The sequence below is a fragment of the Lutjanus erythropterus genome, chromosome 4, assembly GCF_056507025.1.
Source record: "Lutjanus erythropterus isolate fLutEry1 chromosome 4, fLutEry1.hap2, whole genome shotgun sequence".
In the NCBI taxonomy this organism is placed as follows: domain Eukaryota; kingdom Metazoa; phylum Chordata; class Actinopteri; order Lutjaniformes; family Lutjanidae; genus Lutjanus; species Lutjanus erythropterus.
The window spans coordinates 9,668,213-9,693,201 of record NC_139320.1 but is presented as its reverse complement, the minus strand read 5'-3'; the positions used below and the strand labels follow the sequence as shown (position 1 = coordinate 9,693,201).

Sequence of the window (24,989 nt, the reverse complement as noted above, 5' to 3'; positions counted from 1 at the left end):
TTTGATCTTTGATCTAATATTGTCCCCTCCCATGGCTCCATTTTTACTCTGACATGAACAGATAAAAACAAGTCATTTTCCAAATTAAACTAACACTGAACTTATAAATGTACCTTGACATCCCAGTTCTTGTTGAGATAGTAGATACATGTGATGCAGCGTCCGTCACCGTTAGGGTTGTCGACATGGCGGACGTACCCTGCCCCGTTACCTGGGTAACAGGCAACCATGCCCTGAAAACAAGAAATGGGTTCATTAGTTGTGCAAAAAAGGCACTTGATGCAGCATCATAACAAAAAATGTTGTAGTTATGACAACATGTTCTGGTTGAGATGGCGATGACTGAAAGTATTCACTCTCTTTATCCGAAAAAACAGCTTTTCCATGTAACTGGTCTTTGAGCTGTGAACTGTGTCACCTGTATTGAAAGTAGGGATGTAACTAATGATTATTTTCATTATCTTTTTTCATGTAATCATTCAGTTGTTTTGTCCATAAAATATCAGAAAATTGTGTAAAATGTGGAACACAGTCTCTCAAAGCCCAAAATAATGTTCTCAGATGTCTTTTGTCCACAACCCAATGAAACCAGAAAATATTCACATTTAAGAAGTTGATTTTAGAGAATTAAAACATTTTCTCTTAAAAAATGTCTCAAAATGATGAATCTGTTATGAAGATAACATTTTTTTAGTCCATGTTTATTTTAGTTCACTGAGAAAAAGCAGAAGCACTTTAAGTTTTTATTTCTCAGTTTTATTAAGTCCTTAGAACCTTTGAGTACTTTCATAATGCTTCTATCTGTGATGTTTGTAAAATGTGTCGAGATGGATGACCTGACTGCAAATCAGATCTACCTCTGGGCACAAATAAAGTCACCTGAACCTGAAACTAACTGAGAGTCTACAGAAAGTAGAGGTGACCAATCGGAATTTATCAAATTTTAGAAAGCTAAAGAAAGCTGCAAGAGATGCTTTCTGAAGTGTTCGCTCTACCTTCCATCTGTGCTCTATAGCAAACTCTTTTCCAGGTGGACTGTTTGCATACTTAAAATAAAAGCCCATGATGTAATTTGTGTCACGAGAGGAGGAAGCAGCAGAGAAATGTGTGAGAGTTCAGTTGCTGTTCCCAGCTACAAAATGATCTGTAGATAGAGTATCCACGTTCAAACAATAGTCTCGCGCTGGTATTTCCCCTGCTTGACGTTGGAAGCTGCGAGGCAAGAGAGCACCGCTCTCTCTGGGGAGTCCGAGAGGAACCGAGACCTGCGTGAGAGCTCTTCAGTCAATGTGCATTCCAGACCAGGGCCACTACAGGAGCATGTGACTGTAAATGTACTGCAGCAGGGGGAAAACAAGCTGATATCAGTATGAAGCAATGAAATATGCTCATGTTTCAGGCCAGAGTTGTGTGAATAGTTTCCACACTGGCTGCAGAAAGCTGATTCACATGCTGAGTGACTGACATCAGCCTGTGCTGGCAGAGAGACATCCTGGATGATGATAGTTGGCAGCATGTAGAGTAATAACCTCTCTATTATCTCTCCTGGCTGACTTACAAAGGAAGATACTGTCACTGTCTTGACTTATATTGTTCTGCATGGGAAGAGTTTCAATATCAGAGTCACTGCATCACTTCAGCTCAGCTCTGGGACACTATCATTCATGACTAACAGGCTCCTCACAGCTGCCATATCGACTCAACTCGCTTCACGCTATCACTTGAGTTCTGTATGAGAGTCTTAACCCCAAGGAAATCAAACAGCGCTCACATGGATTTCTAAGACAAACGCACCTGTTCTTGTGTTGTTTGTGGAACTCAAACCAAGTGACTCTACAGTTTGTGTAGGAAGGCTTCGGTCAGAGAGCAAGTGTCCCTCTTTCTCCTCCTCATTGTCCTGTTTTCCTCCTCATTCACAGCCAAGTGAGTGTGGCTGTGTATGACTCTGCTCAGCCACCATTGTCAGCTCTCATTACTGACTGACGCTCGCTGTCAGAGCTCATTAACCTCCGGACCTTTGGCTCCGGGCTCCAACTGAGAAGTAGACCTGCTGCGTCAAAATGACCGTATCAAATGTACGAGAGAAGAAAAGAAAAGTATGTGTGCGTTCATTAGAAAGATTAATATAATCTTAAAGTGATTAAGATTAATTAGATATCATTAGCCCCACTACTAGACTTAGGGGTGGACACATGCTTTTGCATCCTCCCTTTTAGATCATACAACTTCGCTTTTTTAAAACATTTGAATTTTATAATAATAGTAATATTTTCTTGTTGCATATGTAGTATATGAATTAAAAATTACATTTTGTCCTCGTCTAGTATCTTACAGTCTGAGGAGTTCTGGAGAACTACATAAGATGGGCTAATTACTGTTACTGGATTCTGAACATATGCTTGGTTGATTTTCAATTATTGTGCCACAAAACTCAGTCCAGGCTGTCTTAAGGCAGTCTTTTTCTCATCTTTGACATTCAGAAAAAAAAAAAACGTGTATAATATTATTAGAAGGTGGGTGCACAAAACAGGAAGCAGCAAACTAGGTAGTTGGGCCTTCTTTGGTAATGGCCAAAAATACTCCTCCTAGGTCTTCATCCACTGAAATAGTGCAGCGAACCAACAGAGGCCAGTAGAGTTGACCTTCTATTGATGCCAAACACGAAGACAAGACGACTGTTGACATTTGACACCCCTTGTCTTGTATTTCTAGACTTGTGTGTTTTGTTTTACTGACATGTAAGAAACTGTTAATATGTCAGGGGTACAGACACACTAGTTAACTGTTTAAGTATCATAAGGTTGTCCTCTGTTGACTGCTGTTAGTTATTGGTGTGATTAATGGTTTAATAATGTGTGTATTGATTACTGATGTCCGATCAGGCTAATTATCAGCTATTTGTAGTCTAATGGCAATATGCAGCAAAAGTGTGCCTGTTGTGAGTGTGTTTAAACTGTTTTCTTATTTATAAAGCATAACGGACCATGCAGAGAAAACAGCTCTCCACGTGCTGAGAGGCATCAGGGAGCGTGCACCATTACTATATAAATATGTTCAAATATATGATTTTTGTGGAAATTATTGTTATTGCAACTGCTTTTGTAACCTTTTTTGACACAAGCATAGTTTCACCACATCAAATAATACTTCAGTATTTACTTTAATAACAAATATTACTGGACAACAACAGAAAATTGCTGCTGGGAATATAATATTGAGGAATTCACATTATAGACACCACCACTGATTACCCCTGTAACAAACTGGCCACGTTTTCACACAGTGACCAAAAAAACCTAGTCTGTCGTCCAATGTTCCAACCTGCCAGACCAGAATTTCTCTTGACAAGAAACATGAAATATCCCCTGCATGGTACCCCTGCTTGCCAACCCAGCGAGATTATCACAACTTATCACTACAGGAAACGTCCTGCAGAGAGTCGTCTGCTGCTTTTAGCACACTGCTGTCAGAGTCAAGTTCACATATGACCTGCTGTTGTGGATCTTGTACCAAACTGATAACACCTGATACTCTGTCTTGTAGCAACAGATGTCCTTTTATGCAGACAGGGACTTTTTCAGACAATTTCTGTTGTTATAAAAATGCATGTAGATGTTCACACTTAGTAAGATGCTGACTTTAAAAACACAAGGAAAAATATCCACTCTGTTTCAGTGATTTCTGTCATGAAAACAAAAGTTTATATTAGATTATTTTAAACTTACTACCTTAAAAAAGTGTCCATACTAAGGCTTAATTCATGACCGCAATCTTCGTATCAGAGAGACTACTCTGAATTCATGAATACTGAGAATGAACAATTACACTGAAATTTAAGAAAAATATTCCAGTGTCAAGGATGTATTTTCTGTAAACACATATGAAGATGAGCGTCATTATTTTGGGTGTGCATGTATTCAAGGAAGTATGTTTTCCCAGCAAGCATAGCGTGGCTTTTTTCAAACTAGCAACAGCCTTAACAACTGTAATTAACCACAATTAACATGTAATATGCCACACCAGACAGCTCAGCCCTAGCCTGCAGCATAAACACACACACACACACACACACACACATACACACACACACACACACACACACACACACACACACACACACACACACACACACACACACACACACACACTTTAATGTGCACAATGTCTATATCGAAGCTTACACAAGACAGGCCTATAATTTAAGAGGAGGGTAATGTTATTTACTCCAAACTAGCCCCAGGCATTTAAAAAATAGATTCAAAACAGTTTCACATACATCCACGCTATTAAAGTCTCCATCTGTCAGTACACACACTCACAAAACGTTCAGTCACACAGCGTGATCCTATCTGTCATCTGTGGCCTCCTCGCTCCTTCATCTCTGCCCACAGTCAGTTCAAGTCTAATTGGCACCAACCACCTGTCTGCCAGGCACCAGCATTAATGGCCTCATGGCCAAACTGGGTAGATACCCACCCAGGCGGGCTGTCAAGGTGATGGCCGGACAGGCAAAACAGGCTGTTCTGGACAAGAACCAAAATAAACTCCAATGCTGCACGCATATTCTGATAAGAGGAATGATGGCGGAGAGAGGGGCTAGATAAGCCTGAGCAAATACCTCCATTACAGCTCGTCAAGGAGAAGAACATGCTGTATGCTTGTGAGGAGGGTGGTACGGGTTAAAAAGATGGTCGTAAACACTAAAAAGAATTCTGGAAACAGTATCTAGTAGCTAGAAGTAGATTATGCTGTTTAAAAATGTATCTCATTTGAATTGTTATACAAACTACTGAAATAAAGATCTAAGATGTTATGGTGACTGTAAGCTCCACCACTCCCTACTATAACCATTTTTTCTCTGGTCTTAGTGTCAAGCTTTTCTAGTCATTAATCTGTAATAAACCAGTCCCTCCAGGAAGTTGGAATGTTGCAATCATAATTTTTCACGGAAATTAAACCAATCCCTGTGAATTCTGCACAACCTTGCAAGATTTTGCTTGTTTGTGGAAAAAAAACCCAGGTGCACTTCTTCATTTACAAATACAGCAGATTTTGTGAAAATTTTTCTAATCCTGAGCCTTTTTAGTAGAGTATGGAACAGGGAACAGTTTTTATTCTTAAGAACTTTGATTTTTAATAGATTATACCAAAAAATGCTGTTTTTTTGTTGTTTCTTGCAAAATATGCCAAAAAACACTGCAACAGTGATCATCAAGCATTTTAGGCTGCTAAATCCTGAAGAGACTGATAAACGTTGGTTTTTGGTTAGGCACCCAGTCAAATGGCTTTGAACATGATGGCTGTCAAAGTTCCTGCAGAGATTTTTAAATACAGATAGCGGTCTTTTGCTGGGCTGAGCTCCCCTCTAGTGTCTGATACTGATGATCATTTTTATGCTGCGTAACAGAAAGCCAGGGATGATGATGAAACTATATTTAACTTAGCTCACATGAGCTACTTCTAATGTGCTGCTCTTGCATATGCAGTAAGTAGATAACAGAAGAGAATCCTCTTGGATGAAATGGAAATACAGAAACAAAGAACAGGGATGAAGGACTTGAGAATGTATAGATCAAACCATATGTGCAGGCTCAGCCATAGTCTCACATAGCCAGACTCCACAGTACTCAGTGCTGGAGAAAGGTCTGGCTCTACGCATTATCATTCTACTACAGGGGGAAAAAAACCCTCTGGCTTGTTTGTATTTCTCTAAATCAATCACAATCATGCGTGATGCTAATCCCAGGATACAGTGATGGTGCCTCTGCTGACTAGTGTCAGGGGGTAACTTGTTTTGGTGGAACATTTGCATGTCTGGGGGCAAACCCTGGCATTAAAATACCTGGCTAAATCATTGCAAAAGCAAAGGTAACAGCTGTTAGCTTGTTACATTCATACCATTAGCATTCCAGTCACTCACATCTAGTGAATCGGATTAGCTCGGCTACAGACTAGCAGCTCTGGAGCTGGTAGAGATTCACTGGTCCAGTATGTCCATCTTAAAGAGATAGTTCAGATTATTTGAAGTGGGGTTGGAAGAGGTACTTGTCAATAGTCAGTGTATTATCTACAGGAGATGACACGCCTCCATTTTTGAGAAGCGGTGGGAGTTCCAGCACAGAAGCTAAGCAATAAACTGCTGTGGACAAGGTCAGCGCCAACACGTATTTTATCCACTTAAAAACAATAAGCATTGTATTTAAGTATATGCTAAACTCAGACTATTTTCAGCACTTTACCTTGTTATAATACAGCCTTTTTCAACAGGAAACTGCAGTAAAATATCGCTCTTTCTCACTAAACCAGACTGCTTTGGAGAAATCAGTCATTTTACCTTGTAGAATGTGGGAGCTGCTGATCTACCTTTAGTTTAGTTTGTTAGAAGTCACACATTAACATAAAAGAACAAACACAAACAGCTCGAGGCAGTGGCAGACAAGCAGTTCTGCAACGTAATATTTGTGATTTTGCCACTGGAGTCTGATTGACTGAGACAGCACAATATTTGGCTTGTATAACAGCAGTTTACTGTCAGAAAGGATCTCTGATGGCAACGTAAAGCAGTGAAAATATTCTAAATACAGCACACACTTAAACTTAGATTTATTTTTTAGATGGGACTTTTTTTAAATGGTTTAAATATGTTTTGCTGCTGACCCTGTCCACAGCAGTTCATTGCTTAACTTCCGTGCTGATACTCCTCTCTGCGTCTCCATACTGGGGGCATGTGGACTGACTTTTACTACTGCTAATACAATGACTGTCAATAAGTACCTCATACAACCCTACTTCAAATAATCCCATCTATACCGTTAAATCTTCAGCGCTGAACCCTAACAGACTTCAGTTACAAGAGGACACATGAGAGAAAAACAATTATTTCTGCAAGCAAACTCTGCTGCATTGAAAGCTCATGAAAAGTTTCTTAAGAGGTTCAAAAAGTTCTCTAGCTCTTCCAAATTTCTCAGTGGGACAACCCTGCCGGTAATCAGAAACTTGCATCAAAGTCTGTGAGTCACTGAGGGTGAATGTTGGGAGTGGGCCAGACAGGGTCTTGCTGAAGGACACTGCAGCATAACAGATGTTCGCCACCGACAGAGTTGAAACCATTTTAGCGACTATCTGTCAAGCAGCACTGCTGTCTTGCTTAATCTTCCGAGCTGATTACTGACAGGCACAGGGTGTCATATAAATCTCAATCAGATGTTACTAATTTTGAGAAAAGTGAAGGAGATACAAGCCTGGGTGAACTAAACTGAATTATGATGAATTACTCTGTCATATGTCACTACATATCATGTCCCATCATTCAGCAAGATTCAGACAACGAAGGTCAAAGGTCACTATGAACCTGTAGTTTGTAACGACCTCAGCCTCTTAATAGATTTATGGATTTACTGCAACATGAACGACATCGCTGGACTGGTTTAAACTTACAGAGCAAACTGATCTATGTGTGTGTGTGTGTGTTTTGGAAGTAGGTGTACTCTTTACCAAGTGAGGGTTTCATCGCTAAGGTTACAAAGTATCAGCCTCTAGTTGATGCTGAGTCATCTTAACACAGCACCAACTACAGTTCTGAGGTGTCTATAGGTTTGCAGGCCATGATTTGCACAGTTACAGAGAAAAAAAGCCGAAGTACTTGCAAGTTACTGCTCTGCTTGCTGTTTTTGGCCCCATATTTGGAGAAGGTGCCGCTATCTGTGCATTTAATGAGAGACACATCGTGAAATTAGAAACATGATCAAATATTAAAAGTGTCATCTAGTATTTATATTATGGTGATAATATTTTATGTGAACATAAAAAACATAAAAAAAACTGCGCTCAGCCCTTATGAGTCAGTCCTGCTGTGGTTCCAACAGTACTCATTATACATGAGTCACCACTGAACGTTATGATGGAGAAACGCTGTGTGTGTGTGTTTCTGCAGAGGCGAGTGTATTCATGTATGCAACATAGTTAACGCTTACACATTAATGATTTATGCGTGAATCATACTGTAAATGTGTTTTGACATATACCATCAACAAAATACAGTGGAAATAAACATTACGTTGAAGGGAATATGAGGTAACAAGAACCAAACCTTAGACTAATTCTAACCATGTTTGAGAATTATGTGCTTTTCGGAGCTGTAACAAGGGTCGGGCTGATCACAGATGGCTGACAGCCATGAATTGCTGAGCCTCTACCATCGTAACATCATGACTGTGCCTTAAAACTGATGAATCTATATTTGAAGGAGCGTCCACCATAGAGTGCAAAAAGGCTAGATTTATTCTAATTATTATAACAGCACCTTGGAAGGAAAACAGCATGAAGTACTGCCCAAATAGTAATTCATATCTGATATACATACATGTAAAAGGAAAAGACAAGTACAACAATATCATCATCCATCCTAGTGTTTCACTGTAGACACTGACATATGCCAATGGTAGACATCGCCTAACCCTTAAAATATGTATTAGAATTTCCCGGAGTCTCAAGCTCATGTCCTCAAATAGCTTGTTTCACCTGACAGTCAGTCCAAAACCAAAAGATACTCAATTCACCATGAGATAAGATATAGAAAAGTAGGTGGAGCCAGAGAACGTTTGGTATTTCTGTTTGAAATATGACTGACACAGTTCATCATTTATAAAAGTTCCTGCTCATCAATTTATGTCTAACATCTAATTGATTAATTGACTGTCCTAACTGCTTCATCTCTAAAGAATTTAGACTGAAAAAATCACAAAAAATAAAGTCGACTTAAAAATGCCACCTGGGCTACTCCATTCATTTAATTTGTAAATTGTAATGTTGACTGAGACGAACGTCCCACAATGCTGTGCTCAACAAAAACTGAGATGCTATTCACAGTTCAATGTTTTGCCCTATAATTGTACAAGCTTTGGAGGCCACTTGACCAACAAAATCTATTTTTTCATTGCCAGAAATAAGTGGTAGTGGTTGTTCTGGACTACCCATGGTATGTTCCAATTTGTTAATCTCACATACTTTTAAAACAAATGGAAATGTGTTTTGCTTATATTTTTGTTGTAATTGGGTTTCTTTATGTGGAAGGAAGATTAAATGCAGCAACGAATCACGCAAACTGTGTTGATGATGCACTAATGTTTGGTCACAGGTTACACAGCTTATTGTAATGCAATAAATGCAGTCTATGAAGTAATCCTCTCCTGGTGATTACTTTGTCTGAAGGACTGTCATCCCATGCACCTCATCTGTTTAGGGTTTTTTTCAGTTTGTACCAACAGGCCTGAAAAAAAAACATTGTAGGGGAAACACTGCAGCTTATGAAAATGTTTAAAATATCACAAGGTGGTGGCGTGTATGCTGCTACACTGAGTTGCATTTAAAGGGATAGTTCCCCCAAAAATGAAAACTCAGTCATTATTTGTGGACTAAACTAGAGCTGGGTGGTATGACAAAATTTTCATATCACGTTTTTTTTTTTGTTTTTTTTTTTAAATCATATCGGTTTCACAGTATTTGACTTTTTTTTCCATGCAAGAGTGTTCTTACCCACATTTTCTTCTAATGAGAAAAGAATTACTACAGTTGATTGGCTTTAAATCCCATGCTAGTCGGCACCAGAAATACTAGTCATTTAAAATATTTATCAATATTTCATTCATGCATGATGCCAGTTATCTGTTGCCTCTAAGATTTTATACAGCTGCACGCCACTAGTCAGGGCTGCAGCACTGTCAGGCAGGAGCCCCTCTTGCCCAGCACGTATGAACCGATCGCCGTGGCAACCCCAGATGTTTACATCAGCAAAGTCAGACAGATGAATGTAGACTGTGACAGAATAAGCTGATATATATGTTCACTAGACTGGAGAAACGTGACCACATTAAGCACAGACACAGACATAAACCTGCAAGCGGAGCTGCTGCTGCTGCTGCTAGCACTGCTAAACTGGTATACTGCACAGGCCTAGACTAAACCCAATTTTCAGTTAGGTTTCGTTTAGTCGGGTGAGTAGATAATGACTAAATTTTCATTTTTGGGTGAATTATCTCTTTAATATGACATGTTGGTACTGCACCGAGTAATACTATGATAAACACAAATGTGTTCACTGGTTCTGGTTGCTCTCTGAACTGTCTGAACAGATGCAAAAAAAATCCCAAAATGGTATATTTATCCTTCTCTCATATATCATCCATCCAAACAAGCTAGCAGCTTGGAGGCTGTAGCTGCATACTGCGTGTCAGTGTTTGACTCCTAGCTGTTGCCTGTGCGGTGGCACTGCTGAGCTCTATAGGAGGGGCATCTAAGGACACGCTGCAGCAGCAGCAGCAGCACCAGCAGACATTCTCATTATGCCGAAGCTTCTGCTGCATCGCCCCTTCTCGCTCGCTCACACAACTCCATCCTCCCACTCCTTATACTCTCACTTCCAGTCGATCCCCTCCCCCTTCATGCATCTCCTTCCCTGCCCTGAGTTGGTTCTCTTTACCTCCCCATAATACAAGAAATTCCCACCTTCACCCTCCACTGTATGAACTGAATTACAGTTCCATTGTTAACACTATAATCCTTCCTACTGATGGTTTGACAGGCAGTGAAACCTGGCTGCTGCTGACTAACAGGAGACAGCGGGGTACAGACGGTACAGAGATATTACACCAGCATTATTTCGGGCACTGCCAGCCCCTCTCCTTCTCTCTCCATCTCTTTCATACACAATGCAGAGCTTGACTCTGTATAGGCCTGTTACCAAGGTAACGGCTGGGAAATATTTTGTCCGAGTGGCAAAAGGGCTTGATAAGATGAAGGAGAAAGGGGGTGAAGTTAAGGACAAAGGAAAGCAAAAGGAGGTCAGAATAAGAGAAAAGTGATGAAATGAAGAGACGGGTAAAAAGAAAAGGAAAGTTTCAGGGAGAACTATCGCCTGACAGAAAAGACACAGTGACCTTCTGTGTGGATGAACTCCTCCCTGATCCTTCTCTTTTCTTTTATATCATTTCCTTAGTCTCTCATGCATCAATTTATCTATTGTTTCTACTTCATCGCTGTATTCTGCACTTCACTACAGGAACAACTAGCTAGGATGCTTTGTTCTGTGCAGCACTGAACTTTTCTTTTATATATATATACATATATATATACCAAGGGCAAACGGAGAGACCTGGCCTGAGCATTTAGCAATCACTCATCCAGCACCATGACAAATAAGAGAAAGTGAATAACTTAGTGAGCAATATGAAGACACATTACATCCTAATAAGCTTCCAGAGGGTATAGACAGACACAGAGAAAACAACGAAATCTAAAAGAAAAACCGGTCTCCATAAATGCACCCCCAGAGTAAACTCTTGTCTATCAGCATATTTCATATTCACTTCATTAAAGTATGCACTGATGAACAGCATAACTGCAATCAAATGAAGTTACAAGACTGATCTCATCCATTAAATCCACTTCAATCATAAAAGGATGGAAGCTGCAGCTCAAAGTGTAAAGTGATAAAGAGGGTTTCTATATCTTTTCCTAAGTGAGACTGTTTTTGTGCACAGTTGAATGCAATCTAAAATGGAGCAGTGGAACAAAAGTATAAAAATAATCCTGAAAAATCTGACATGTTGGCTTACACTGATGCTGTCATTGTGTCACAGAGCAGGCATGGCTTTGACCTGCAAGCAGCTCAGTCAGCCCATAATTAAGAGAGCAAAGGCTGCAGATGTGAGGTGTGCTCAACTGCTTGCTGTTCAAACACTACCTCAGGCTTATGTAAAGACGTGCACAGAGAGCAAGGTGCCACATGTGAAGCGATGGGGTGAATGAGGTTATAGGGCAAATACAGTCAAAGTAGACTGTATTCTCACATCTCACATCTGTATGCTGATTTAGTTGTTGTCATTTGATATAAATAGTGGCCACTTTGCTACCAAAATGATGTATGTATATTTCCTAACATTTACTCATTAATCTTAACACTAACCTGCGATTGCCAGCATCAAGTAACGGCTTTCAGCTTATATCCACATGAGGGAAGGTAATCATTTTGGGATCTACTTGAAGACAGGATGGGTAATCTCAGTGGGGTTTATCCTTGCAAATAAGCTTGTATACATGTTGCATGTACTTTTCAGATCAGACACGAAATTCATAAAAAGCCCTTCTGGATGTATAATAGTGGTGTCAAAAGTTTCCAAATCCACAATTCAATGTGACTTTTCAATTTTAAGTTCAAGATTCAATTCAATTTTCAGTTTTGTTTTTCACTTTTTTTTGCACTGCCGGATGTTTTTTTTATGCCCAACACAACAACTGTCATTTACATTTTAAAATTCTTCTTTAAAAAGACAGAAAAGTGCAGCTGCTGGCTACCAGTAAGCTATGCTGGGTCATCTTTGAAGTGTTGTTTTGCTTCTTCTTCAGACATGTTCCAAATATGCACAGGGTGGGAGAGAAAACAAATAGAGAGGGAACTGCTGAACCTGCTTTTGATTTGGATCCATTTTGATTTACCTCATTTTGACTCATTTTTTGATTCAGAATTCAAAGTGTGACACACTGAGCAAAGACTGCAGAAGTTAAACGAGGGTTGCTAGCATGCAGGTAACAGCATTTACCTAATTTCTCCATGGGCACTGATAATATTTTGTATATTTTTCAGGACTTCAGGCATTCATCAAGAGGCCTCCTGGACTTATTTTTGGATCTATAACAGTTTGGCATCGTTTAACTGGCATTAAGCAGTTAAACTGAACTCTTATGAAAGTAAAGCATTACCATATTAATATTTAGGTTATAGTGTAAATCTTGACTACACAAGTGGGCTGCTGCAACACTGAGAACATGTTGGGTAACAGTCTAGACTGGCATGTAATGGTTAACTCACAGCTGATAGGGAAAAACACAATCATAGCAAGGACAGGACAGGACATAGCGAGAAAGACAGACTGGTGGAAAACCAATCAAATTACTTTGATTGTTTCTAAGCGTAGTTTTCGCTCTGTTGCACCGTGTTTAATAAACTAGACTTCAGTAAGAATGAGCTCCTGACATACAGCATACCTGGCTCAGATAACCCTGGACTGTGTCACTACAGGGAGGAGGTGGGTTCTCCGTCCTTCACACAATGTCCACCCCTGTGTGTGGGACCGAGAAAATAACTGCCTGCTGGGCCAGCTGTGGGCTATGACGAACAGGAATGAAAACACTTATAGGCTGTTTAGTCCTTTAGTGTTTACAGAGCTGCGCTGTGGCAAACTTTGCATGGCATTTGAATGCTATCAAAAGACAAACAGTGGCACGCATTGTAGTCACTTTAAAATAAAGAGAAAACGGCAGCTCGTGTGAAATAAACAAATAAAAAAAACATCCCCTACCACACCAGCACCATGTTTGCATGGGTGAAAGTCGTGATAGAAGAAGTTGCCTTCAAAGGCCGAGATAAAGTGATGGCAGAGGAGATACAGACCTAAAGAGTTTTTTTTTTTCTTCAGGGTACCAGGGGTAGGACAGCATGGACACGGGCAGGCCTACACCCAGCAGGTTAGGAGGAAGGCTCAGCCCGCAGCTCCTCTTATCACGCTCACGTGTGCCGAAAACACCACAGGACTCATCCTGACCCTCCTACCTGATGCTCAGCTCACTCTCCCCCACTGTGGTGCGAGTGAGTGTGTGTTTGCCTGCCTGCATGTCTGCTTTAGAAACACAGCAGAAGACATGACACAACCAACCACTCGCTTAAAACTTAATCATATCATCAGAGACACTCCTACATCTGCTTTTTTAATAGTCTTGATTTTCTCTAGTGGACTCTGAGTGGTAATCTCTTAGCATTTCACAAGTTGATTCGAATTCAATTCAGAGGGCTACCATGCGATTATAAAACGATCATCAATGTATGCTGATACATCAAAAGTTTGAGGCTGTAAACCAGAGAGTGCTCGTCGGATTACACTCAGCCATCCTCACCAAGATTCAAGAATAGCCTAGTTTGGACTGTAAACATGACCCACATGTTTACATCTGTTTGGTTTCAACATCCAATTGACCCTCTGTGTTTCAAAGCTTGGTACCTTGGCCAACTTTCTCCTTTCCTGTTTCCTCAGATCTGCAATGTGCTAGAGTCACCTATGTTGAGAGGAAAAACGAACTTTGAAGACAGTTGAAAGACGTTGCTAGGGAACCTGTAAAAGCAGCGTAAGTTCACGTAAGTAAGTATGCTAATTTACATGAATCATTAGACAGTCAGTTAACTAGCATTTCACTAACGTTAGCCGGCAAGTTTGCGAGCACTTTTGCTAAACTTTGTTTAAGATTTGGCCCTCAGTTGGGTTTTAGATTTCAGATTACTGGCTTTTCTGCATCAATTCATAATATTTCAAGAGAGAATTGTGATGCATCTAAGAATCAATTATTTCCTCTATCTTTATGAAAAAATCCCTGCCCACGCCCACCTGTCCCCACCCTGTCCGTCCTCTCACCTTAGTGCGTCCATTGATGACACAATCCCCTAGCTGTCCATTGGCAGCGCTGTACATGACAGCCTCATCGATGTGAGCCATCAGCGCCCCAATGCTCATACACCCGGGCTCTCGTCCCTCCACCCAGGCGATCTGGTCACCCCGGATGCTCCGGGAGGGAATGCTCTTCTGGCTCACCAGCTGCCCACCCCGGAATTTCCCACTCCGGTTCAGGACCTCCACCTCCTCAAGGACCTTGTTGCCCAGCTGAGGACCCAGGAAGTTGTCCTTCACACAGATGCCATAGTATTTCATGCAGGGAACGATGTACTGCAGAGCTATGCGCTCTGCTGACCAGCCAGGCCCTGCAGGAGGCGGTGGGTTCGGGATGGCGTCAGCCTCAACGGGGGAGGTCTGACTGGGGGCAGGTGGCGGGCCCAGGGGCGCCACTTTGTGTCCGTTGTGCTGGTTCGTATGAGGGGCAGGAGGGGTGTAGAGAGTTTGGGGAGTGACACAGTGCACATGATTAATAGTCATTTGGTTACTATGGGAACTGTTGACTGTAACCAAGAGTGGGGTGATTGCTTGGGCCACTTTGGAGGCCTCTGAAGATTTGTGGGCAACACTTACATCAGCCAACCGTCTCCGCTTAGAGTCCACGTCCAAGTCCGCAGAATTTCCCAACCCCGGTGACCCACTTAGAGCCCCCATGTCCCGGTTCTCTCCACCTCTCCGCTTCTGTTGTTGCACCTGTCTGGCTTTCAGGTCTCCATTAAACCTCCTCATCACTAAAGGGCACTTCTCAAGAGCAGTCCGGTCCCCATTTTCCACCAGACATGCCCTGCTGGTGAGGGGGTACGTGGGGTCGCCCGTCTCCCCCTCCACTACCCCCTTTGTGGGCGCCGGGTAACAGTTAGGTGTGTGAGCCAAAACGCCTGAGTGGCTGCCTTCCACGGTGGCAGACGGAGACACCACCCCGCCGTTGTAGAGCGGCACGCCGGTTTTAGACTGCTTTGTCGGTGTTGTGATGGCAGGGGAGTCGGTCTGAGAGGCCAGACCCGCGAGTAACTCCGCGGCCGTTGGACTCCCGACGGGTGCCGCGCAGAAGCCGTTCAGCCCCATGATACCGTCCGCTCGGTGAATCTCTGCCGCTCCGCTCGACCCTCTCTCCTGCGCGGGTATAACAGCGACGGATCCGCGGGAAGAGCTTGGGTTTATTAATAAAAGGTCCGTGTGTCCCTGTCCCAAGCTCTCCATTTCATTTCGTCATCTGCTGGATGCGCACGTAGCTCACGTCCTCGCTTCATTTTCTAGCTGAGCCACTGCTTTCTCTGACGGAGAGGAGCTTTGCCACAGCAGCCACTAGAAGTTTCATATCCAAGTCCTCTTCTACTCGGCTTTATTTCACCCATTACACTCTCATTTAATGCTCTTATTTGTTTGTATCCGTCTTGTAGACATTTTGAGGCTGTGTAGGATTTCTGTGGAGAGTAAAATGATATACTTTAGGACCTATTAATAGCACAGGGCAGACCACTTGTCACAAGTTAATAAATCGACAGTATTTATATGGTGCAACAAACGTCTATACAGTATTTATAGACCTTTAACTGGGGCAAGAAAACAGTGCCAACAGAGTAATATATAATCATTATATTTAGGTCAAAATTAAGCGTTTAAGCAACATTTTAGTGAGTTTTAATCATAAAAAATAAAGGGTAAATGTTGATGAGTGAAATCCCACAAAAACTGACTTTTACTAACAATCATTTACACTAAATTTTGACCAAAATCAGAAAAGTGGCCACCAAATACAACATTTCTAGACTTCTACAATGACAATTCCTGTCATACTGCTGCTAAACACCCATCAAAAGACTCATGTTTGCCTTAGAAGATATTGACTACCAACTTAGCAGCCTCACGTTCAGTTCCCTCATTAAACCGATTTATCATTTCACTCAAAACACGCGTTTCAAGGCGTGAAACTGATTAAACGAGCCGCTATAACGTTAAAAATCAAGTAAAACGCTCCTTCCAGGAGACCGCAGTCCACCGCTTCTTACCTACGACAAACAGTCACATCACATTAGTTTATTCGTTCACTTAAAATATACATTTCAGAGCGGAAGATACATTTAACGTGCAGCTATAACGTTAAAAAGCAAGTAGAAACATCCCTCCAGGAGAGCACCGCTTACCTACGGCAGCCTACAGCAATGCAAATCCACAGTGAGCGTACGTGACAGGCTGAGAGTACGCATGTTATTTCCGGGATTGTCTTGCTCGTGTGTGCGCGTCCCATCCAATTTTCTAGTCGGTTTATAAATACTAACCCGTGAGGCGGCGGCGGCCAAACGCCGGCCTGACACAGTGAACTCCACACGCGGACGGAGGGAGATGCTGGGAGTCACACAAGGTCCCTTCAATCATAAAAAAAAAGTGCTGTCAGTCCGTTGTGTCGGTGAGTGCCCCCACTTTCTGTCTGTCTCCCCCACCCCCCGCTCCTCCTCCTCCTCCTCAGCCCGCTTTCTCTCTCTCTCTCTCTCCACTCCCTCCTGTCATTTACGTGCTCACAGGCCATGTGACCGCTTACTACGACCGACCTTCAACCTGCCCGACACAGCCCTGCAACGTTAAAGAAGAAAAACAACACACTCCTGCTGTATAATTATACAACAATAAAGAATCTGCAGTGACACAGATATGACGCCTGACATAGAAAAACTGATTTAACGTGAAAAATGTATTGTTATGATAGGTAATCATTGTTTATCACATTGAAACAAGACATTTTCAAATGTTTACGTTATCACGAAATTAAAACGTTTAACAACAAACTTTTTTATTAATAAATACCGCTACTTCCTGTTAGTGTCCTGCATCATCTTGTTGGGATTTATTTCATAATAGTGACCTGCTCACTGTACGTTTCCACTTATTACCCCCCCCACACACACACACACACAACGGCACACATTTATGTGACACGAAATATTAATTTTAAAATTATTTTATGGCTTCAGTTCACAATAGTGACCTGCTCGCTCTACATTATCCTTCTTGTTACATGGCTATGTACCAAAACATATCAATAATTTCACATAAAATATTATTTTTTAAATGATTTTAGTGATTTAACAATGATTTTGTTGTTTCTCCAGAGTCTATGATCAGCAGCGGTCTGTCCATCATGGTCTGTTGTACATAGCAACAATCTGCTATAAAGAAATAACAGATCTTAGAATGCTGTAATTGACCAATCAGAACAAAGCGATGTAATAAAACAATTTATCATGTTGTAAAGTAATAATTTATATTGACACAATGTGACCTTAAGCCTACAGCAAAATAAATTATGTTAGTTATCACAAAGCATGATTACACAGTTTGGCTGAATTCTCCACTTGCACAATGTAGTACTTCTGTTGTCTAATCTGCACTAAATGTTTATGGTCACCAGAGTGTCTTTTCACCCCCAAGTTACCAAAATACTTTACTTTTTACTGTTTGATTTGGACATATTGTTAATATTTTACCATTTGCTTTGTATGTAGTGTGTATTATTTGTTTGTTTTGTTTATTTGTTGTTAGTATTTTTGATCATTTTGATATACAGATAACGGTTAGCAATGCTAGCTTGCCACAAGCTAACATTCAGGTGTTATGGCTCTTTTTCACATTCAGTGCTTGGAGGAGCTGCTCAAAATGAGAGTGATCGATGTACGCTGTATTATGAAAGCAAGCTTAACATGTTCGCTGCTGTTTGGGTTAAATTATGAATTTATTCCAAATATTTGTCAGCTGTTTTGAGCTGGGAGAGCGAGGAAGATGAGCAGATTTTTACAACACTGACACAAAGCTGTGTGCATTAAGCACACAAAGACACAGACAGCACTGCTTGGATGGTGTAAAACATAAAGCCAGCTTTTAAGGCAAGCCCTCATGATCTTTGTATAAAAAGGGCTTCTATGGAGCTGACCGCCCTCCTCATAAACTTTGCCGTGGTTTTCATCGTGTTAGCAGCCGGCTAGGCTCACTAACTGGCTAAGATCGCTTTTTAAAAACACCTATACAATAATGCACGCTGTATACAAAGCAAACAGTAACATGGCAACAAAACTGGAATGTAAAAATTGAAGCATTTTAATAAGTAGGGGATGAAAAGCATTCGTCTGACCATAGACATAGATTTGACACCAGCAGAAAAGTGGTGGGTGATCCGTAAAACGGTTATGTCACACTATATTGTGTGAGCAGACAGTACTTTGTTGAATAACAACATGTCATGGCCACAGTTCTGATCATAAATTCTGAAGGACAGAGATGTAACTAGTACAAATACTTTTCAGGTATCTGTTCTTAACTTGAGTATTTACTTTTACTCTATACATTTTAACACAAATATCTGTTGTTTCTACTCCTTACATTTTCAAAACAGGCTCACTACTTTAGTTTCAATGCATTTCACATAATGAGATGAAAACCATGTACAGGATGTGACGAGACAAAAATGATGGAAAAGATCTAACACGACAAAAACATCATAAAAAACATAAGACAAAAATCACATGAAAGATGTCACAAGACAAAAACAAGGTTAGACATAACAAGACATCAATAACATGAAAACACAAAAAAGTGACATAAAAGATAAAAATGATGTAATAAAAAAATGTCAAAACAGGACCAAAAAGACCTCACAATACAAAAAAGACAAGACAAAAACAAATTAAAATTATGTTTCTAGTTATAACAAGATAAATAGTATATTGTTAAAACAAGATGGGTCACTCGGGACCAAAAGCATATCAGACAACGCACTGCAAACCTTGACAAAATATTTAGCTGGCAATCACAACATCATGGTGATTCTGTAAAATAGTGAGACTTAATTACTGTAATTAAGTCTTTTTTGGGGGCTTCTTGCACTTTTATAGGTAAATATACACAGGGCTGGGAGAGTTACTTTAAAAAAAATCCTGATAGTTACTAATTATGTGTTAAAAATGTAGTCAGTAACATAATCCAAGCATCACAATATTACAGTTTTTCACAATTGCTAAAACACTAAACCCTATTCTCTGAACCAAATGTTCAGAGTCCTAAAGCCATTTATCAAATCATTCACTCTTTTGTCAAAACTCTAAGCACATTTTTACTCACAAGACACACTGTGATGCACTGACAGAAGCTGAACACAAATACAACTGTCATCATTTACACACAATGACTCAAAACTGTTCACACTTGTTTCTGATGATGAAAATGATTTTTTTTTTTCCACAGTTGTTAACACAGTAATGTTGGAACTTAAAATGCCATCACTGAAATCTGAGACTTGTGTACCAAATCCCTAAATCAAACATACATACCGAGTTTTCAATTTTATGTGAATCACATTTTTTGCAAAACATTACACACAGTTCGCTACAGAGGCACAGCATTCAAAATTGTCTTTTTCCCTTTGGATAGCAATGACAATCATAATGCCAAGCGTTATTTACCAACTGGCAACACCCACTCCTAACAGAGGTATTGTATCTTACAGAAACCACGTGACTAGAGTAGACTCCAGATATATGTGAGTGGTTCAACATCAACTCGTGATTCATACAGCAAATGCCTGCATGGTCTATGGATGAAACCCCTATACCAAGGAAAAGTGTTCTACAGGTGACTTAGCCTGTGGTGATTGGCAGGGAGTCTTGTCCAACACAGAGGGTATTCCTCTTTTGATATATATATTTTGATATGTATATATATATATATATATATGTATATGTATGTATGTATGTATATGTATATATCAAAATTAAAAAAGCATTTGGACACATTAAAAGTGTTTTCTTGTAGCTACATGCTCCGACAAGTGTATTTTCCATTATTTGATGTGTGTGTGTGTGTGTGTGTGTGTGTGTGTGTGTGTGTGTGTGTGTGTGTGTGTGTGTGATGACTGCTCAGTGTAGTGTTTATATAATGACTGGCTGTGTTCATGAACTGAAAGCATTGTTTAATTTTACCAGAAGAGTCTTTTGAGAGGTTTTGTGAACGCAGTTTAAATATTTGGCTTTAAGGTTACAGTTTTTGAGAAGAGGGTGGAAGGTTTTAAGAAATGTGTCTTAGAAATTGTAGAAAAAATGTAACTTAAAATTGTCAGCGCCTCCCTTAAAATCACTGATCTCCCATTATATAATGTTGCACAAAATAGCCACGGACCAGAAGAGAAAAGCAAACTCTTTGGAAGATGAGATCAAGGCGATGGTAGAGGAGACTGAAGCCAGGCAACATGTATTAAACAGCAGACTAACTACTGCCTTGATCTGTTAAGCAAAATCTCTACCATCTTATGATAATAAGTCATATTGTCTGATATAATGTGTTTATTAAGCTGGAAAGTGACAGTCGGCCATTGTGTAGTTTGTACTGTATCTCAGTACTGGGGTGAGTGACTTTTGATGTTGCTGAACTCTGATATGAGGTCTTTGCTCTCAGCACTAAACCCTGTTTTCTCAACTCTGCTTAAATCTAACGTTATTATCCACCTATACATTTGTGTAGTAGGAGGAAGTGAGGTAATGTGCTGTCACAACGCCAGGCCTGCTGGATTAGTGCCTCACCCTGAGGGATTAGGGTCAGTGAGTATTGACACATCACTGGCTTGTCACATCCATCTGTTGCTTCCAGTGCAGCCCAGTCTCAGCCTATACATGGAGCTGGAGATCAGCCATGTCAAGTGCCAGGGACCTACCACACCTCATCAGTATGCTGTTTATGTAAATGGTATGTTAATGAAAATGCAGACTGAGAGGTCATCATTTTAGCATAGGGTGCCCACAATGAGGCTTTTGAGCAGGCAATTAATAACAGGCAATTAACATAGTATTCATAGGCATTTACACATATGTAAATGAAACAAATACATCCTGCACACGGTATAAGTTAAGATATATCCATGCACAGGTACTGCTGTGTGTAAAAATACAGTAAGTTACTTTAAGGTAAACTCACAGGCATAGTTTGACATTACAGTCACAGTTACAATTCAATTGATTTTATTTGAATTTCGATTTTAAGGTCACAGTTTAATCCCATCTTTGATTTAAACACTCATTGTTTATGTATGCTGACAACTGTCATTTGCATCACAAATTCCTCTTTAAAAGGTCTATACAGTATCAAGTGTGATACAATGGCTGGTAAGCTATACTGTGTAGTCTTTCAAGTGTTGTGTTTTTTCCTTCTGACACACACCAGATACTGCAAGTAAGCAGATGTGGAAAGGAAAAAGAAACACTGTGAAAATCACCAAACATATACATATACATAAAGATATTGTAGGGTGTTTTCACAAAATATTAACACAAAGAGATTTTTGATCAATAATCATCAGTAATGTAAAATATCCACAAAGTGGATAGAGATATACCATGATGTAACAATATCCTAAATATAAGATGATATCACAATATCGATATAATATTGATATGCTGTCCAGCCCTATCCCTCCGCTATATTGGATTTTTGCTAATAACTAATATGCCAATATTTCCCAACTCATTCTGGTCTATTCCAGATGCTGGTTCTGATATATACACATATTTTTTTCCACATCATGTCAAAGAACATCAAGTCTCTCTTGTAGTGGACATCTTGTTATGCCTACTCTTATCATGATGGCCTGCTGGCAGATGCACACATTCAAGACAAAAGGTTTTCAAAATGCACACATTCACTGGGCCAAATAAGAAAAAAACTGCTGTCAGATTTTTTACTTTATCTGTTTCTAATTGTCGAAATGATTGGGTGACGATATAGCAGTAATGTTGAAGGAATGCCAATCTAGGTAAAAAAGGAGAAATCTGTTTCAAATTAATTCAAGTTCAAATTAATGCTGAATATTTGCTAAATAAGTAAGTGTCTATTTAAGAAGTCATGAAAATTTAACTGTAACGGTTAAATTGAACAAAATGTTAATGGAGTCTGGCAGGCGGTGAGACAGGGAGTCAGTGAACTCCAGGTCCTGGGTGTGTATTTTTAGAGCAGTGGGGTTTTATTTTCAGGATAACAGGCTTAACTTTACATTGACAGACAATTGACAGTTATGAGCAGCTGATGTACTTGCAGTGTACTCATTGTCACTTGTTATTGTCAAATTACATTGTTGCATGTGTCTTGCACTCCTGCCACGTTCCTGCAGCCTGCCTGTGCTTCCTTGAATCTTAGGGAGGAGAGGGCGGGGGGAAACAATTCCTTTCAACCATAGATTGCATATTATATAGGACTTATATACTGTTGAGCTCCAGCTCACTATTTGGACTGCTGTGCTCATGCTTGGACACCCAGTTGTTACATATTGCTTCTTTAATTATACAAACTTAAACTTGTTAATTAGTGAGCTTTTAGCAGAATTTGTTACCTTTGGACAGAACCAGGTTAGCTGTTTCCCATCATTTCCAGTCTTTGTGCTAAACTAAGCTAACATCCTGCTGGCTGTATCTTAATGCTTACTGTACTGTACTGACATGGACGTGGTGTTAGTCTCAGCAAGAAAGCAAATAAGTGTGTTTATTTGCAGGCTTTGGATTGATTGTGTCTGACCGCATGCTTGCTGAGTCAATGAACTCATCCAGGCAAAGAACACTTTGCAGTCAAGAGATCAAAATATAATTTTAGGTTTTCTGTATTATTGTCTGTTGCATCTGTGTAGGTGAAGAGATTGTTTTCTGGTTGAGATTCTGGCCATAACTGGACGATAAAACAGCCGAGGAATTTTTGTACAAGGTTGTATTCACAGCTGTTAACATCAGAGCAGAACACAGACTAACACACGATTAAGTGAAACCACCAAAAAGCAAGTTTTACTCGGTTAATTTATAAGGGGCCATGAAGAATTTATGAAGCAAAAACTTAAATAAATGTTACCCGTCAACAAATCTGCACTTGGTGGCAGATTCCAGCATCTGGAATAGGCCAGAATGAGTTGGGAAATATTGGCATATTAGTTATTAGCAAAAATCCAATATAGCGGAGGGATAGGGCTGGACAGTATATCAATATTGCACTTGCCTCTCTGGGTGGAAATATTTGTCTTTAAATCAATGAATCAATCAATAAATAAAAAGCTAGACAATCTGTAACACCTAACAAAGAACATAAAACACCCAGAGCTGCAACAATGAATCTAATATTAATCAAATATTAAATTAATCTGCATCTATTCTGATAACTGATTAATCATATTGAATACATTTTAAAAAAAAGATAAAATTCAGCTTCTTAAATGTGAATATTCTCTGGTTTGGTCACTCCTCTTTGACAGTAAACTGAATATCATTGAGTTGTGGAGGCCCCCCTCACTGCAGCCTTGTCATTTATTCTATTTTTATACTTTGAATTCTAATTTTTAAATTCTTATTATTTTTACTCCTCCAAATGAATCGTTCATTTAAATTTGCTGAAAAATTCATCAAATTTAGTGCAGCAGTCATGGTAAAAAAAAATGTATGCATGACGTTGACACCTGCAGCATGTTTCACTAACATGCACAGAGATCAGTCCATACATGTATCATACCCAGGTGCACAAACAAACTTTTAAAAGATTAAAAGACAAAAAGTAATTTAAAAATTTAGCAGTTGTTGATGGGCGTGGCTGTGGTTGTGGTGTGGTTGTCGAGTTTTGACGTCTCACCATGAAACAGGAAGTTGCTGTAATTTATGATGAGTATAAATGATCCCGTCAGCCCCAAACGCCACACGTTTGATAAGAGTCCCTTCCTGATCACATTTGCATACCAGTGAGGAGTTATACTAATTGAGCCACCTACTAACAACAGGAAGTAAGATTCAGTTTTCACGGTGTGGTCTACACTGTGATCATCATGCAAGTCTAGTGTATTGGTCAAAGCTCATTTATATTACCACTGTATTGGTACTGCAGCTCATTTGAGAGCTTATCAAAGATTTATTGCACGTACTGTTTCACTGTTGCTGATATGGAGAGGTGACACATTTTTATTGCTGTTTACTTGGAAAACCAAGACGTAAACGGGAAGATTAGAGCGACTTCCTCCAGAACACAGCTGGCCAAAGGTTGGCCCTAATTAACAGTGAAGAATGAGCAGAATGAGTTCATTTTAAAATCACACAGCCTACACAGTGAGTAAATCTGACAGGAAATAACACAATTCCTCCAAGTTTTTAACCACTGCCAAGCAACCAGAGCAGTCAAATATTACTGTAAGAATGATGATGAGTCACTGTTTGGCTTTCAGTGTAGTGGATAATCTGTACCATGTTCTTGCGTTGCCCAAAGTATTGTTTTAACAGCCTACATGGTATAGAACTTGATGTTCCCTTGATTACAGCAGACAAACATTAGGTGGTGATTTAACACACATACAGTACACAGTACAAGCACACACGTGTGCAAATCATTAGCACGAGATGTAGGCCACAACAATATCATCAACATCAGAGTTACGGTCAGAGAAAACAAAGTAGCCTCAAATGAAGTCAGGGCTCCCATGTACCAAGAGATCAAAAGGAA

The 24,989-nt window shown here is 40.0% G+C and overlaps 1 protein-coding gene across 2 annotated transcripts in view; it reads right to left on the bottom strand.

Moving 5' to 3' along the window:
- The window catches only part of egln2 (egl-9 family hypoxia-inducible factor 2), a 21,226-nt gene extending 4,297 nt beyond the window's left edge, over positions 1 to 16,929 (bottom strand). Inside the window, exons 1-3 of one of the 2 annotated variants that reach the window (XM_084716913.1) lie at positions 16,640 to 16,929; positions 14,460 to 15,919; positions 114 to 233 (exon numbers count right to left, since the gene is read on the bottom strand). In XM_084716913.1, coding sequence (XP_084573039.1) covers positions 114 to 233; positions 14,460 to 15,695 — 1,356 coding nt within the window. In that variant the 5' untranslated portion in view covers positions 15,696 to 15,919; positions 16,640 to 16,929. The remainder of the gene's footprint in view (positions 1 to 113; positions 234 to 14,459; positions 15,920 to 16,639) is intronic. The other variant, XM_084716914.1, reaches the window with a different exon arrangement.
- Positions 16,930 to 24,989: the final 8,060 nt, after the last annotated feature.